Below are 19,001 nucleotides of genomic sequence, written 5' to 3'. Positions count from 1 at the left end.
CTTAAAATATAAAAAAAAGTTATTTGTTAAAGATTTAGAATTTATTTAGTTTTTTCGTCTTTATAAAGTTAGTATATAATAATAATAATATATCATTATTTACTATTAATATTATTATGTTTATTATTTTGTATTTGCATCTAACTTTTAATTTTATAAAATAGAAATGGTGGAAGTACTAATATTGAAGTTTCCTTTGAATTTTATGTTAAAAGTTATATATATTATATATAAAAGAAGCACACATATATATAAATATTTTTCTAGAAATTTAGAACAAAATTTTACCATTTATTAAGTAATTTGAAAAGAAAAAAAAATATTCAACAGTAAAAATAAGATTCAATCAAACTTATTTAAGAAAATAGGTTTAATACCTATTTCGGTCCCTCCTTTGGGAGGGTTTGTTCAAAGTGGTCCCTCCTTTTTTCAAAAGTTCACTTCAGTCCTATCTTTTGCAAAAACTGTTCAAGTTCGTCCTTTTGGGTAACGACGTTAACTTGACTAACGGCAGAGCTGCCAGGTGGGTAATGTCTGATGATGTGACATTATTAATTATTTTAAAAAAATATATATAATTGTGAGGTGTAAATTAATATAATTAGGGTAAAATAAAGAAATGAATTAGGGGTAAATAGGGTTAGAAGAAGAACTGCGTCTTTCTCCTCGTTCGGCAACGACGGTGATGGAGATTACGGTTGTGCCAGAGAAAGATCCGGAATTGAGAAACTGAATGGAACATCTTGCCTAATTCTCTACACACTTTCACTATCATTAGACGGAATCAAAACAATATCTCAAGTTCTGTACCAGAATTTTTTGCAAATTTCTACAATTTGAATGTTTTAAAGCTTAGCAGTTGCAGATTGAGTGGCCATTTTCCAAAGGGTATCTTTCATATACAAACTCTTAATGTTCTTTGTATATCAAACAACAAGGATCTTCATGGAGCTTTGCCAAACTTCCAAGAAGACACAGTTCTTCTTCACACCATGAATCTCAGTAAAACAAATTTTTCAGGGAAATTAAGTTTTATTTCCAATCTAAAGCAGTTGTCTAGGCAGCACTCAACATCTTTGAGTTTGTTAGAAAATGCAAGTAACATTGAATCTTGGGAACGAATTTCACGGTCCATCTTCTGCTTGGCATCTTNGAGGTCAAGAATCTCTTGGAGTTCGGCAACANCTTCGAATATTTGGGTTTGGAGAACAGTAAAGAGGGAAATTATTTCTTTTNCAGTAGANGGAGAAGCGTCAAGAGGGGTAGATGAATTAGACGAGAGGAAAGTTGGAAGGGATCCACGGAAGGCAGTGACCCAAAGAGACCGGTTAGGGGAAACTTCAAAGATTTTGGAAGTTAAGGAAGCCATTTGGAGAAGAAGTGCTTGGGCTCTGGGAAGGGGTGGGAGGAGTGACAGCAGAGCAGAAGAAGGGGTTGAAGAGTTGCGGTCTTGGGGTTGTTGGGTCTGTGTACGAGGGAGCTTTGGAGGGGTGGGGTTCGGAATTGAAGGAGAGTTAGGGTTTGCGAGGTGTAAATCGAATTCCAATTACCCTAATTCATTTCTTTATTTTACCCTAATTAATATAATTTACACCTCACAATTATATATAATTTTTAAAACAATTAACAATGCCACATCATCAGACATTACCCACCTGGCAGCTCTNCCGTTAGTCAAGTTAANGCCNTTACCCAAAAGGACCAACTTGAACAGTTTTTGCAAAAGATAGGACTGAAGTGAACTTTTGAAAAAAGGAGGGACCACTTTGAACAAACCCTCCCAAAGGAGGGACCAAAATAGGTATTAAACCAAGAAAATATATATCATAAGTTGAAATTTGAGTCATGTAAATGCTGCATTAATGAGCCATGTAAATGCTCCATTAATGTAGAGAGAGAAAGAGAAAGATTGGTAAGGATAGGAGAGGTGTAGGATATTTTTGGAATAAAAAAAAATAGTTGAGAGATGTAGAATATTTTTGAAATAAATTAAAATAATGGGGAGGTACAGGTCCCACTTGGGGAGGTGGAGGGAGCAACACCCCAGCATGTTTCCTTGCACAACCTTCACTTAAGGTCCGAAATTTCTAAGAATAGAGAACCTAGATCCCTAAATAGATCCTACGAGCTATCACCCAAAATTTCAATTATTAATTCCCAAATGAAACACTGCATGGCCAAGAACACAATATTATCAAAATACTGAACTCAATTCAAGAGAACAAGAACGAACTCCCGAAAATAATTCCCGAATAAAAAATCAGGAACCTAAGGACCTCAAAACAGCACCCTCAGACAAAAGCGAAGACTCACGAAATTGTGAATCGAAACGTAGAAGGAAAAACCCCAAAATGATCAAGAACACAAGAAAAATTCCTAATTTCCCAAGTTCAGGAAACCCTAATTCCCCAAATCATGAGAACAATTTCCAAGCGTAGAAAACCCCAAAACGCAACAGAGTCTCCTTCCTCGCGGCTCAACCCAAAATCACAAGATCAGAAAACTCAAAATCCCCAAAACCAGAGGACAAAACATTAAATCGCAAAATCAATAACAGAAAGCCCAATTTTGAATCGAAAACCTAATTCCCCAATTCTCAATTTCAGAATCCATAAGTAAAACAAATCAAAACGCAATTCACTCCGTTGTCGTTGCCGGTACCCCTCGCAACGGGTCGTTGTTGCTGTCGCCAGCCACCGTAAAACAGAGATCCTTGTTGCGAAACGCAGAAACACTCTCCCTCTGAAAGACGAACCGAAAAAGGAGAAAGGGAAAGAAGCTCCCTCCTTGCGTCGCAAATCAAACGGAGAGAAGAAACCTCCGTCGCTCCTCCGCCACGCCTTCGTTGCGCCTCCGCTGGCTACGCCCTTCTCGCTGCCGTCGCAGAGGCCCTAAGGTTTGGTGAGAGTGTGGGAGAAAAAAGAAGCTTAGCTTCTGATGAGCATTGGAGGAGAGAATGAAGAGAGAAGAAAATATGAAGGATACCTAAGGCTCGCGAGAAAGGAATTCAAATCTGGGGAAATTCTGATTAGGAAATTAAAAAAAATTGGGCTTGATGAAAGGTTTCATCCTAATGTAATCAATTAGGGTTTTAAAAATAATTACTAAAAGGAAATTAAGATTGCATCATTACGTTACAGCTACCATGTAACTATTTGTTAAAGCTATTTTTATTTTCTTTTTAATTAAAAGTAAAACAACAAGAATTAAAACTTAACGACAACCTTTTTTCCTTTTTAAGTGAAAAGTAAAAAAACCTAGGGTTTCTCTCTCCAAAATAATTTAAGGCTTCATCCCATTGCCTGCAGCGGCCATTAAACCGCAGTTCCCCTCTTTAATATTAAAAACAAGTATATATATTAAAAAGAATCAATTCGATGTATAACAGAATCATAAACCCAACAAATGATAACTGATATTTATGGTTTCATACTTATCAAACTTATCAAAATTCAATAACCACTTTATCAGATTACAAATATCTAACCATGCATTTTAAGCATTCAAACTTTTAATAGTCATCCGAATGATGAATTGAAAATTAACAATCTAAGAATATATTAACATTCATCACATAATCAAATAAAATATTAAAGATAAATTTTTCCATGCTTTGAAAGAAAATCAAATATATCTCCAAATTCATGATACAATAAAACAATAAAGTAAAGGTAAGTTTCTCATACCTTTTTCCTTTTGACAGTAAGAGATTGAAACATAAATCCTTAAGATTGTTAAAAAAATGCATACAAAATCTCGAACCGCAATTTCCTGAGACGTGTAAATCACTGTCCTTAAGGACTTATCCGCGGTGTGTTGCGCAAGTCCCCCAGGATACAACAGAAACTTCTCGAAAGTATTCAAGGATCACAAAACTAGCAAGAAACTCTACTCTAATAGAGTTTATACCCAGGATAATTTGTAGAAGAGAAATAAAAATGAAGCTAGGAAGAGAAGCGAATGAGAAAGACTGAGGTCATTTGGAATGGGAAAGTGCTCTCTATTTATAGAGCTAGGAAAGAATAAGATGAATTAAAACAGATAAGTTGACTGTTTCAACCCATAAAATTTGACCGTTCTACAACTTTTAATTGCAATAAAATAATAATATTATACAACAATAAATATATATATATATATATATATATATATATATATATATATATATATATATATATATATATATATATATATATATATATATATATATATAAAACCATTATATAATTTATTAAATTAAATAAATATGGTTAAGATATAAATGTCATATGAAAATATTATTGTATAAAGACCTTAAGTAATATTTTAATTTGTTGAAGAATCAAATTAAAATATTGAAATTTAAAAGAAATAACCGATATATATGAATGATCCAAATTATTAATTGTTAGATATATTATTTTTATCTTATTTATATTTTTCATCATTAGTTAGTGCCTTATTATTTCTTATTTGTATTTTAGGCTTAACACATATTTCTTGTACTCTACTATAGGACCCTATGTGTATATTGAACACAAGGGAGATTAATCTCATCCATAGTTTTTACTATATTCGTTATTTCGTGTATTATAGGCATTCTTACAGTGGAGGAAGTTGGTGAGCAAAATGAACTTTGTCATGGCAAGATGAATTTGAAAATGTTAATTATAATGTTAATCTAAAAATGTTTATTATAATATGGATCTACAATATTTCAGAATGTTTAAATCTAAAAATGTTAATTACAATGTTAATACACCTCCAAATTATGATCACCAAAACATACATTAAAAATTCAAAAATAAATATGCAGTTAGGGACCATTGGTTAAATAAGTGGAGACTTATGTTTGTTGTTTTGTATAAGAAGGTAAACTAACTTGTACATAAATGTTTCAAACTTTAAAAATTCATTACCAGATCCATACACCTTAAGTTAAACAAGCTTGGTATATGATGACCAAAACATACACCCTATGTCACAAAATTACATTAAAAAATAAAAAATAAACCAACAACATTTGTTGGGACCAATGCTCAAATAAGTGGAGACTTCAGTTACTGGTTTTGCACAAGAAGGTAGACTGACTTGTGTAAAAATATTTTAAACTTTAAAAATTGATCACCATTTCCATACACCCTTAAGTTAAACAAGGGTGATATATCATGACCAAAACATACACCCTATGTCACAAAATTACATTAAAAAATAAAAAATAATTTATTAGGGACCAGTGCTCAAATAAGTTGGAACATAAGTTTCTAGTGCAAAACATTTCAGTTTAAAACAATTTTGTACAAGTTAGTCTATGTTCTTGTGCAAAACAAGTAATTTAAGTTCCCTCTTATTTAAGCATTGGTTCCTAACAAATACTATAAGTTTATGTTTTATATTTGCAATTTTGTGATACAGAGTGTATGTTTTGGTCATGATATACCATCCTTTTTTAACTTAAGGGTGTATGGACATGGTAATCAATTTTTAAAGTTTAAAACACTTTTACACAAGTTAGTCTATCTTCTTGTGCAAAAGCAGAAACTTAAGTCCTCATTTATTTGAGCATTGGTCCCTAACTAATATTGTAAGTTTATTTTTAATTTTTTAATGTAATTTTGTGACATAAGGTGTATGTTTTGGTCATGATATACCGGTCTTGTTTAAAGGTTTAAAACAATTTTGTACAAGTCAGTCTACTTTCCTGTGCAAAACAAGTAACCTCAGTTCCCACTTATTTCAACACTGGTTCCCAACAAATACTATAAGTTTAATTTTGATTTTTTAATGTAATTTTGTGACATAAGGTGTATGTTTTGCTTATGATATACAAAGCTTGTTTAACTTAAGGATGCATGGACCTGGTAATGAATTTTTTAAGTTTGAAACATTTTTATACAAGTCAGTCTAGTTTCTTGTGCAAAACAACGAACATAAGTCTCCATTTATTTGACCACTAGTCTTTAACCAATACTGCAAATCTATTTTTTATTTTTAAATGTATGTTTTGGTGATAGTAACTTAGGGGTGTATTAATATTGTAATTAACATTTTTAGATATATTCCTGTAAAAGTGAGTCCATTAATATTGTAGATTAACATTATAATAAAAATATTAGATTAACATTATAATTAACATTTTCAGATTAAAATTATAATTAACATTTTTAGATTCATCATGTCATGACAAAGTTCACTATGTTAATCAATAATTAGCTTTTAGACCTTTGGTAATGTTTCCGTCAACTATATTACCGACGACTTTTTGGCTGTCGCAAGGCTGTCAATAAATTGTACTTACCGATTGCCTTTGGTCATTACTGAGGGATTTAGGTCGTGGGTAAATCCCTTCTTTTTTTTGTAGTGATGTTGAAATATAAGTGAGAGGAGTCGTAGACGAATGAAGTATAATTTTTGTCTCCCCCTCTTTATATAGGTTTGATTGAGCTTGGACTCTGAATATTCTGTTGATAAAATCTTTTATCTTATATCTAATATCTTTCAAATATTCAATAGATTTAATTATTTTTTGAGAATATTTGATAATATTTGATAATATCTTTCTTAGATTAAAAAAGATTTGACAAATATTATCTTTTGATATTTATTGATATAGTTAAATAAGGTAATTATTTAACATTATTAAGTAAAATATATTAAGATATATTTTCTCAAAAATATCTTTTAAAATATCTAACATATTTAAACTTGTCCAAAATTACATTTCAACTCTTTTTATTTTATGCAAAATTACATAAAAGTCCAAAATTTTCCTCTAATTGCACTTTAGTCATCTCTTTCTTTTCAAAATTGCATAGGAACCTTGAGTTAACCAGATTCGACTATTTTTTACCATTCAATTTCATGCTTTAAATGAATAAATTCTGACTTCAGCTGCACAAATAAACATTAGAACATCCAAAATATTTATGAAACTAAGAATCATTTTAAGCATCTTTAATTCTCAAAGCCAATAATTCAATCGTCACAAATTCAATTTAAATCAATCATTTAACCAGAAGAATCTCATAAAAATTTGAATTGTAAAACATAAATGTGGTACGTACTCATCATAATTTCTAACATAAAAAATTAATGTTATATTTATTTATTATACTTTTATCTTAAAGATAATATGATTTTCAATATTTACTTTATTTTTTAAATATTATACTTAAAAAAATTAATGGTAATAATATATTTGTTTTATCTTTTCTGTTACTATTATTATTTTTTTTAATATTACAATACTAACTACTTTTTTTAACCACCTTATTAAAGCAAATGTTTGAAATATATTTAACGTAATTAATTTTAAACTTAACTGAGAATAGTTTAAGATATAAAATATAATTAATAATATGAAAGATATGATAATATAAATTTAAATAATTAATCTACAAATAAAACAAATAAAAGTTTTAAAAGTAACGAGATAAAAAAACTCAAAATTATAAAAAATTATGTGTTTAAAATGAATTGATATATTAATTAAAATATTTAATAAAAATATACTAACTGAAAAGATTCATAAAACGAAAAAAAATATTTAATCTAATAGTAAAGGGCCCATTCCATTTTTAATATCACAATTGTGGATTATCGTAAACTATAAATTTATAAGAAAAACGAGTAAAATAATATGAATTGATATAACTGACAAAATTATATTTTTTATATTAAAAACTATTTGCTATAATTGAAAAAGAAATAAAAGGTAAAGAAGAACAATATCAAATATTTGAAAAAAATTGTATCTGAAAGTATATCCTTTTCTTTCTTCTTTTCAATTACCATAATATTCTCAATTATCTATGATGAAAAGATAAATCGCTGTCAGATTCCTTGAATCTGGCATTCGTTTAGGAAGGTTATAAATGTTAGCTATTTCATGAATCTAACACTTGTTTTCCTTTCAGCCATAGAAGAAGAGAAAGAAACCATGGTAGAGTTGAAGACACAAACCAAGAAGAAACAGCAAAGTGAGAAAGAGAGAGAAGATGAGAAAGACTTGATCAGTACGTTGTCCGACGATGTTCTTGTTCACATCATCCATCTTCTGGACACAGCTACCGCAGTTCGAACCTCTCTATTATCGAAACGATGGAACAACCTTTGGAAATCTCTCATCACACTCTCTTTCAGACGCCGCGATTTCGAAAACCAAGTCAGCTACAACCAGTTTGTCCACCACGTTCTCTCCCATAGAGACACTTCCATTCGTTTGCATAGTCTAGATTTCGACGCATGCGTCGCTGCACAAGAGCTTCGAATTCTCAACCTTTTCAAGCCTCTTCTGCATTACGTCCCACATTTGAGAATCTATCTCTATCACAAATCTACAAAAAAAGTTCATTATTCTATACCTATCATCTTTTCGTCATCCTCTCTCACATCTCTTACTCTCACTCTTTCAAACCTAATTATCTTTAAACTTCCACCATCTCTAGAACTACCTGCGCTCAAAACCTTGAGTCTCACCAATGTCTCCTTCACCGCAAGGGACGATGATGAGTGCGCTGAACCCTTTTCATCCTGTCTCTTGTTGAACAGTTTGGTCCTTATGGGGTGTTCTTTGACCAACCCTGCCAAAGTCCTCAGCATATCAAATTCCAACCTTTCTCGTTTAACCATGAACAGGTTCTCCGAAGTGATGAAGTACAAGATTGTGCTTTCTACTCCGAATCTCACCCATCTAACTATCAGAAGTTGGATGAAAATTCATGAGCTCTCCTCCACTTGTGATCTTGCACTTCTTGAAGAAGCTAACATTGAGACCAGTATGCGTGCTTCTCATGCAGTCGTTCTAAGATTGCTGCAAATGTTATCCTATGCAAAGATATTGATACTCTCTGAGTGCATCCTTGCAGCAATTCTAAAGGTGAGTTACTTTTGTTCTGTGTTTTCATCTCCCCTTGTTTGCATTCTCACGTCAATTTTTTTAACATAATCACAGTATGCATTAAATGTTTTCTCTGATTGTGTAGGTTGTGCTAGAAGGTGATATGTTTCAACCTCCGAACTTTGTTAGACTACAGACATTGAAGGTTGAAAACTTTCAAGAAACAGAAGTTTTGATGAAGTACTTGCTTCAGAACTCTCAACTGACGGAAGTTGAGATCATAAATTTTTAAAAGTTATATTTACAACCTCTATTCTATACTCTTAGGTAGATAAATACTTTTACAAATTTTAATTTTAATTCATTTTATATTTCCTTCTTAGTATTTAATGGAGGTTATTTGTCATACTAATATCTTAGTTGTTACGTTCAATTGCAGACAATCCAGGAAAGAGACATGGTAACTCCTTGACTCGGATACAAGTTGATTATGCCATTAATGCCTTTCAGAAAGGATCTGCATATTTCGGAACTATATAAAAGATAAATAGGCTTAAGGTGGCAATTTTTTTTTAGGCTTCTTCATTCTTTAATTTGAACATTAAAGGTGAATGATATGAATAGATTTGTACAAAATTATACTAGTTTCAAATGTAAGTTCATAATTTGATTACTTTTCACAAAAGTTAACATATAAGCAAAGGTTTATAAGTACCGATAATATCTTTTAGCCATAACTCATTCTCAAAATTGAAATTAAGTAAAAAGAGATACGGTTAATTAGAATAAACTTAAATTTTATATGTTTATTAGTAATTTATTTAAATCTTATTTTATGAGAATTTAGTAATATTTAGTTTAATTTTAATACAAATAAAATATGGATAAATAATTTTAATTTTTTATTTAGAATCATTATTATGTTAATTTTTTGATATAAGATAAAAATATTAAAAATTTATTTTTATTTTAAATTGGTTAATATTTTAGTTTTGGTTTTTATTATATGTTATTGGTCAAAGATTTTATTTGTATTTATTTAAAGATTATCAAGATTTAATGAAAATAATCATAATAAATTAATAATCAAATTATTTCGCTGTGTTAATTTTTTTTTTTTTAACAATTAAGGGGATGAGAAGGGAGAACAAGTTAGCTGCATTATCAACCTTCAAAAATTTGCACTTTTATGTGGACTTATATTTTCTATTATCGGTTTTGTTTTCTGTTTATTTTCCTTTTTCAGTGAATGAAAACCCTTGACTGTGCTGAAACATTACATTAGATGACTTAATTAATTACTTGATATTTTATATCGGTTGTGTTTTGCGAAGGTTTATGAAGTTCGTCCCACATAAATGAACACCGAGAATTTGAAATTTCTGTATTTGGTATTAGTTTATCTTAAAATATCCCATGTTTTTCCTTTCTTATTAATTCAACAATTAACTTGCCATGTTACTCCCACTGAGTGCATTGCACGGAAGAAAGATGAGATGGTAATTTGGTGTTCTTTATTTCGGATTACCGGGACCAATTGTGTTGAATATTACTGTGTACTATAACAATTTTGATAATTATTTCAAACTTATGATTTCACACAAATAGGATTAATAAATATAATCAGACTCATTTATATATATATATATATATATATATATATATATATATATATATATATATATATATATATATATAACAAATTATTAAATTTGTTAGGACCATTATAATTAATTATAAAGTAATTTTATTAAATAAATATGGTTAAATATATAAATGTTATATGAAATTATTATTGTACAGAGATTTTAAGAAATATTTTAATTTGTTGAGAGTCAAATTAAAATATTGAAATTTAAGATAAATAATTGAGAGATGTTACGAGAAGGATGATGATCCTTTATGTAATTTCTACACATTACATAAATTATGAACGTGACCAAGACCTCTTTATGTAATTTCTACACGTTACTTTTCTTAAGTTTTAATATTTCAATTCGGTTCCTCAAAAACTTATAATATTACTTATGGTCTTTACAAAATAATCTTTTCATGACACATAGGCCTTAAGCTACATTTACTTAAGACTTTATAATTTATTAATAAATTATAACGGTCCTAACACATTTAATGATTATATATATATATATATATATATATATATATATATATATATATATATATATATATATATATATATATATATATATATATAAATGATCCAAATTGCTAATGGTTAGATATATTATCTTTATCTTATCTATATTTTTCATCATTGGTTAGTTTCTTATTATTTCTTATTTGTATTTTAGGCTCAACACATATTTCTTGTATTCTAATATAGGACCTTATGTGTATATTCAACATAAAGGAGATTAATCTCATACATAGTTTTCACTATATTAAGCATGGTATCTAGAGTCTGTCTCTTTTGAGGAAAAAAATTATGTTGTCTTTGCCACTACAACCACTACTACCGGCAACAGCGCCATCTACCGTTGCTAGTGGCCTCATCGTCTACCATCGTCTATCGCAGCCACTACCAGAGTTTCAGTTTCGGTCGACGATCACATGATTTTAATCGTCTCGGCCAGACGACCATCAGCAACACCTTCATTGAAGCTCCTACGTGCTCTCAACTCCTTTTGAAGTTGTGGATCTGCTCCCTTTTTCATTATGCATGACGAAAGGTCTTGCAACGATTTAGAGCATTCATGTCACTCTTTTTCATCTTTCAGATTCATCGTGCATTGTAGCTATTCGTTGCAAAACCAACAAGTGCACTTGTCAAAGCGTAACAAGTGATAAAAAATTTTCTCTAATTTTGGATTTATAATTTTGTGTATTGTAGGCATTCTTGTAGTGGAGGAAGTTGGTGAGCAAAATGAACTTTGTCATGGCAGGATAAATTTGAAAATGTTAATTATAATACTAATATGAAAATGTTAATTATAATGTTAATCTAAAAATGTTTATTATAATGTGGATCTACAATATTAATGGACTCACTTATATCGGAATGCTTAAATCTAAAAATGTTAATTACAATGTTAATACACCTCCAAATTATGATCACCAAAACATACATTAAAAAGTCAAAAATAAATCTGGAGTATTGGTTAGGGACTGATGGTCAAATAAGTGGGGGCTTATGTTTGTTGCTTTGCATAAGAAGGTAGACTAACTTGTACATAAATGTTTCAAACTTAAAAAATTCATTACCAGATCCATACACCATTAAGTTAAACAAGTGTGGTATATGATGACCAAAACATACACCCTATGTAAAAAAATTACATCAAAAAATAAAAAATAAACCAACAACATTTGTTGGGACCAATGCTCAAATAAGTGGGGACTTAGGTTATTGGTTTTTGCACAGGAAGGTAGACTGACTTATGTAGAAATGTTTTAAACTTTAAAAATTGATCACAATGTCCATACATCTTAAGTTAAATAAGGGTGGTATATATCATGACCAAAATACACCCTATGTCACAACATACATTAAAAAATAAAAATTAATTTGTTGGGGACTAGTGCTCAAATAAGTTGAAACTTAAGTTACTAGTGCAAAACATTTCAGTTTAAAACAATTTTGTGCAAGTCAGTCTACGTTCTTGTGCAAAACAAGTAACCTAATTCCCCACTTATTTGAGCATTGGTCCCCAACGAATACTGTAAGTTTATTTTCTATATTTTAATGCAATTTTGTGATATATAGTGTATGTTTTGGTCATGATATACCACCCTTTTTTAACTTAAGGGTGTACGGACATGGTAATCAATTTTTAAAGTTTAAAACATTTATGCACAAGTTAGTTTATCTTCTTGTACAAAACCAAAAACCTAAGTCCCCACTTATTTGAGCACTGGTCCCTAACTAATATTGTAAGTTTATTCTTAATTTTTTAATGTAATTTTGTGACATACGGTATATGTTTTTGTCATGATATACCAATCTTGTTTAAAGGTTTAAAACAATTCTGTACAAGTCAGTCTACTTTCTTGTGCAAAACAAGTAACCTCAGTCCCCACTTATTTCAACATTGGTCCCTAACAAATACTATAAGTTTATTTTTGATTTTTTAATGTAATTTTGTGACATAAGGAGTATGTTTTTGTCATGATATACCAAGCTTGTTTAACTTAAGGGTGTATGGACCCGATAATGAATTTTTTAAGTTTGAAACACTTTTTTGTACAAGTTAGTCTAGTTTCCTGTGCAAAACAACTGACATAAGTCTCCATTTATTTAACCACTAGTCTTTGACCAATACTGTGATAACGGATTAAAATACCGTTATTTGCCATGTGATTTTGATACTAAAAGCACCATTTTTGACTTAGAAACTTGCTTGAACTCATATGTTTTCAGTAAATTGTGTGAATAAGAGAGTTGAGGTTGATTTTAACTGTTTTCTAACAAATTCCCCTTGTTTTAACAGAGATTAAAGTAATAAAGGAAGAAGAAGTGAAAAGTGATGAAGACGGAGCTAAAAAGGGGTCAAAAAGACACCAAGAAGGGAGAAAACTCGAAGCCCAAGCGAGCACTAGACAACAGAAGCGCAAAAACCGCGAGCAGAAATCACCGCTGGTTGCCCGGGCGATGGACCTGGTGCCCGGGCGACGAACGCTCGTAGCCCAGGCATCCAAAACTGACGCCCAAGCCTTACAGTTTGGACTGGGGCACACTTTGGGACACTTCTGACACTATTTAAAGGACCCTGGGGCTCTAGGTTTTGCACCCCTGGCAGAGAAGAGCATAGCAATACACTCTTAGCCAATTCTTAGTCTTCCATTCTCTCCTTCCTTCTTCCATTGTTCATAGGTTCCCCCATGTCTATAGGAAACTAATTTCTATTTATTGTTGGGGAATGAAGTAACCTTGTAAACTCTCATGTATTTGAATTGATCCTTAATTTCATATGCTTTCTCCATTAATTGTTAGAGTAATTTATTTATTCTTATTGCTTGCTTATACAATAACATGATCTGTGATTTGCATGAGTGCTGACAGGTTCCTTGCAATTCAGGTCCTTGTTAATTAAATTACCTCCTAAGGGTCATATTGCTCAGACATGAGGATATGAGCCTTAGTCGTCTTAACCTCTTGATCTTCACATCTTTTTACCAGGATGTTAGGAATTGTATGAACTGGTAATTAGGGACAAACTTATTTACCGAGACATCGGATTTAAGTGTTTTAGTGAGGGACGTTTGCATTAATAGAAAAAGACGAATTCTTATATACATGAGAAGGAACTTGGTGAAGTCTAACCCCAACAACATACTCATCTCATAAAAATCAACCTCCATTCATCTTTGTGCTCTTTTGCCATTGATCACTTTTACTTTGCTTTATTTTATTTCCTTTACAATACAAACCATTATCTCTTTTTACTTTTAAGTCTTAATTAATCTTGTTTTCACACAACTGTTTAGCGTCGAGAGTCCTCTAGGATACGATACTTGGTCTTACCATTTTATATTACTTGTGCGACTCGGTACACTTGCCGATTTACCACAACATACTGCAATCTCTTTTTTATTTTTTAATGTATGTTTTGGTGATCATAACTTAGGGGTGTATTAACATTGTAATTAACATTTTTGGATATATTCCTATAAAAGTGAGTCCATTAATATTGTAGATTAACATTGTAATAAACATATTAGATTAACATTATAATTAACATTTTCAGATTGATATTATAATTAACATTTTTAGATTCTTCCTACCATGACAAAGTTCACTATGTTCACTAACTTCCTACATTGCAAGATTGCAAGAATACTTACAGTACACAAAATAACGAATCAAAATTAGAAAAAGAACAAAAAAAAAATAGACCCAACAACAATAACCCAAAGTGATAAAATAAATGAAAAATTTGAAGAAAAAATAACCGAACAAGAAGAAGAAAGCAAAGACGAACAACTGACAACCGCAAATGGTTGCAAAGTCAGAAATGAACAATGGGAACCTCCAAAACCCACGTTAACAGTGGTTTTGTCCTTCAACGATGCTTTGAAACCAACGATTATTGCAGTGACAGGGAACAACGATTATAGTGACGGTGAACAACAGTTGCAACGACAGTGGTTCTACGGTTGGCGACATGGTGGTTGTTGTTCGTTGCGATTCTAGGTTTTGACTTGCAGGTTTTGAGGTTTTTTGGCTTTTCTATTAATTATAACTATTATTTTAATATTACAATGTTAACTTCGCGATTTTAAATCAACACCTTTATTATTAAAGAAAATGTTTCAAATATATTTAACGTACTTAATATTAAACTTAACTAAAAAAAATTTAGATATAAAACATTTTATTACAAATATTTGTAGAATAGTTTATCCAATGTATTTATCATATTAGTACAGTGATCCACTATATAAGACTATAATAATATAAAACATGCACATCTCAAGTTTCTAACTATGGTTTTATTCCAAAATATACCTAACATGATTTATAATCGTTCCATGACTCAAACCACTCATTCATCATATTTAAGAGATAATCCTAAACTTGTATCTTCATCGGCTTATAAGATGATCATTGTAAAAAAAAAAAAGTACAAACAAATAACAAACAAATAAGATAGGATAAGCTAATATACAAAAGAAACATCATATATTCATAAAACATGCTATATCACAATACAATGCACTCCAACATCTCATAGAGATACAAAATATAATATCAAAGACTCTAAACTCAATTATCTGGATACGAACATTGATGTCAAATCTTAGGAGGTTTTGCACTTGTAGTGGCTTTTACTAGAAGATAGGTCACCTTACCACTAACAAGTTTAATCCTCTATATATTGTCATAAAAACTACATTGTTTTTCAAACTAGGACCTCCTGTAATTCTCACCACATACACATATCCTACTCTACCTAAGTCAGAATGATTATTAGAGTGTCAGGATAACCTCCAACCTTAGACTTCCACATCAATGCATACATTATACAACAAATGGAACTTCTCCATGTAATTCCTTTCTCCAAAACAATCACACTTTAGTTCATTCATATAATCATTAACTCATTCAAAATCCATTCATCTACACAAATCATAACTTAACAGATTTCATACATTCGTAGCATCAATAAATAAACATCTACACACATATATACCTCAAATAACACATTGTGAAGTTTAGAAACCATTTTTAAAGTCACCCAACCCAACATCACTTACTATCGCCCAACACCACTCAAACAGGAGTCCCTAGAAGAGTACCACCCAACGCAACCTAAGTGACAGCCAACACCAGCCTAGGTGCCTAGTGGTCGCCCAACGAGAGGACCCTTGGAACTCCCATGTTATAATTAAATTTTTGGCACCCAACGATCCTGATTAGCGCCTAGTGACAAGTCAGTGAGCTCTTTAACTTTGGTGTCCCTCAGTGAGAAGAACTCTCGTCCAACAACTACAAACTTAGAGAAGTCACTCCCATAGTGGCACTCAACTCTATCTGTAGCACCCAACTCCTTGAGTTTGATTCGTGTAATCTGACACTCCTTAAGTTGATTCTTAGTGCTTAAACATTCCAATGATCACAAAATTAGCTCCTTTTGGCTCAAACAATGTCAAATTACCCAATTCGCGCTGAAAGGGGCATTCTCAACATCACATTAATCTATTTCAATGCATTTCTCCAATCCAAAACAAGTCAAAGAATTTTACATACTTCAAAACTTCAAAATCAAATCATTAGCTCATAGATACATTTCAATTCACCACTTTAAAGTTAAACATGCAGTTCATAGAGCAAAGAAATACATATTCACAACTTAAAACACCACATCCACAATTCATAACACCAATTAACAAATATTAACTAGCAAAAATCTAGAATTAGCCTTTCTCACTTGTGACCCATCTCAAATGGCTCTAAAAACACTAAAACACATCTAACTCCACATGATACCCTTCTACACAGAGAAACATCAAAAGAATGATTAAGACATACAATCTTAATCATTGATCAATAAAGACCCATATTGATAAATTAAACGACACATGAAATCAAAAGAAGAACGACATACAAAGACAAAATAGATTGGATTGAGAGAAAATAGATAGAAAACTAAATTACATAAACAGAGAAATTGATTGGTTCAAATTGAAGAGTTGAGCGCAAGAATCACTCCAATAGTCTGGAAGAGATGGTATGTTTCAAAATTATGAAACTCGTTTATAAAAAAATTATTTATACTAAAATACTTTAATATTAAAATAAAGGAGTCTTACTGTTTTTAAACAAGTATAAATTCTAAAACATCATTTTCTAAGTCTTTACAAATAAACAAATGTATTTAATTTTAAATTAAAAAACAAGATAAAAAATCTCAATTATAAAAACTTATGTTTAAAATAAATTAATATATTAGTTAAAATAATTAATAAAAATATACTAACTGAAAATATTCATAAAATACGTTTTATAATAAATATATTTAAAATTATTAATTGCAAACAATAAAGATAAAGTGCACCACGTAATAAAATGAAATATTTAAATAATTGCATAACATACCTAATTAAATTTTAATTTATATTTAGTTTAAAAACTAATAAATATTAATAAAAAGTTAAAATCTTTTTATAAATATAACTATATTTTTTTAACCAACTATATTTAAAAGAATAATTGCTACACTAATTTGTATTAAACATTTTGTAGGTCGGAAAGAAATAATCTCTTAAAAAAAAATACAGTGAATTTAAACAGAATTATCTCTAAAAACAACTCGGTGAAAATCTTAACAGAAGATATTGGTTTAAATAACTTTAATATAAACGGAGAAAACTGCTTTCAGTTTCCTTGAATCTTGGGAATAGACTGAGAGTACAAAAAAACCTGGCATTCTTTAGGGACTTTATATACTTAAGGTATATCATGAATTTCCTTTCATCCATGCAAGAAGAAAAAGAAAGCATGGTAAAGTTGAAGACACGAACCAAGAAGAAACAGAATACCAGAAGAGAGAAAGATAAGAGGGACTTCCTCAGTGAGTTGTCTGACGATGTTCTTCTCCACATTATGCATTTCATGGACACAACTACCGCAGTTCAAACCTCTTTCTTATCCAAACGATGGAACAAAGTTTGGAAATGTCTCACCACTCTCTCTTTCAGACGCAGCGACTTCAAAACCCTCGAAAGCTACGACCAATTTGTCTACCACGTTGTCTCCAAGAGAGACACGTCCATTCGTTTGCATCGTCTTGATTTAGAAGCATGCACCGTAACACAAGAGCTTCTCAACCATATCACTCCTCTTCTGCATTATGTGTCACATTTGAGCATCTATCTCGATTATTCCATACCTGTCATCTTTTCTTCACCCTCTCTCACATCTCTCACTCTTTCATGTACTCCTGGTATCTTGAAACTTCCACCATCTCTAGAACTACCTGCGCTCAGAACCTTGAATCTCGCAAATGTCGCTTTGACAGCAAAGGACGGTGATGAGTGCGCCGAACCCTTTTCATCCTGTTTCTTGTTGAACAGTTTGGTCCTTCTGGGGTGTTCTTTGAGCAACCCTGCCAAAGTCCTCAGCATATCAAATCCCAACCTTTCTCATTTCACCACGATAAGGTACTCCGAAGTGAAGTACGAGATTTTGCTTCATACTCCGAATCTCACCCATATCAGAAGTTCGGATGTCCGTCATAGTCATAAGGTCTGCGTGATCTTTACAACTAAGCCCCAAAGTATTACTTGGTATGAGACATGAGGTCTATGTGAGCTTTTCAATTAGCAAGAGCCGGGATAGTTCCAACTCAAATCTAGAAACAAACTCAGTGTAGGATGACACATAGAAAGTGTAACGAAGAAAGAGAATTTAAATTTATGGGATAAATTTTAGGATTATATTAATAATTTTGTATAAATCTTATTTTATTAGTTGTAGGTGTAGTAATATTTAGTTTGATTTGATAGAGATAGAATAAAGACAGAATATTTTTTTAGATTTTATTTTTATTTCAGTAATATAAAAATATCCTGAGATTTTCCCATCACTTTGTTCATTGAAGGCCACTTTAAATACAATGAAGAATTTGAAATGCTTAATTTGAAAGGCTTAATCTTGAATCTTGAAAATGAATCATAGTTTTTTTTTTATTTGATTTAGGCTAATTTAGGTTAAAATAAAAAA

General features: G+C 30.8%; 2 protein-coding genes across 2 annotated transcripts; both read left to right on the top strand.

Annotated features, from left to right (window-relative positions):
- Window positions 1-7,918: 7,918 nt before the first annotated feature.
- On the top strand, window positions 7,919-9,358 carry LOC106762773 (putative F-box protein At3g44060). Its single transcript, XM_014646839.1, has 3 exons — window positions 7,919-8,857; window positions 8,964-8,976; window positions 9,258-9,358. The coding sequence occupies exons 1-3, from the start codon at window positions 7,919-7,921 to the stop codon at window positions 9,356-9,358; spliced, it is 1,053 nt and encodes a 350-aa protein (XP_014502325.1).
- An 8,419-nt stretch (window positions 9,359-17,777) lies between these two features.
- On the top strand, window positions 17,778-18,578 carry LOC106762765 (F-box/LRR-repeat protein At3g03360-like). The gene has a single exon (XM_014646827.1). It carries the CDS (start codon window positions 17,778-17,780, stop codon window positions 18,576-18,578), a length of 801 nt encoding a protein of 266 aa, XP_014502313.1.
- The last annotated feature ends 423 nt before the right edge of the window (window positions 18,579-19,001 follow it).

Source organism: Vigna radiata, chromosome 1, assembly GCF_000741045.1.
Source record: "Vigna radiata var. radiata cultivar VC1973A chromosome 1, Vradiata_ver6, whole genome shotgun sequence".
Classification (NCBI taxonomy): Eukaryota; Viridiplantae; Streptophyta; class Magnoliopsida; order Fabales; family Fabaceae; genus Vigna; species Vigna radiata.
The sequence above is the reverse complement of the archived record's forward strand: the minus strand, read 5'-3'. Positions and strand labels throughout refer to the sequence as shown.

Excerpts from the sequence above, each read along its gene's own strand:
- LOC106762765 (XM_014646827.1), top strand. The coding sequence starts at position 17,778 with ATGGTAAAGTTGAAGACACGAACCAAGAAGAAACAGAATACCAGAAGA.
- LOC106762773 (XM_014646839.1), top strand. The coding sequence starts at position 7,919 with ATGGTAGAGTTGAAGACACAAACCAAGAAGAAACAGCAAAGTGAGAAA.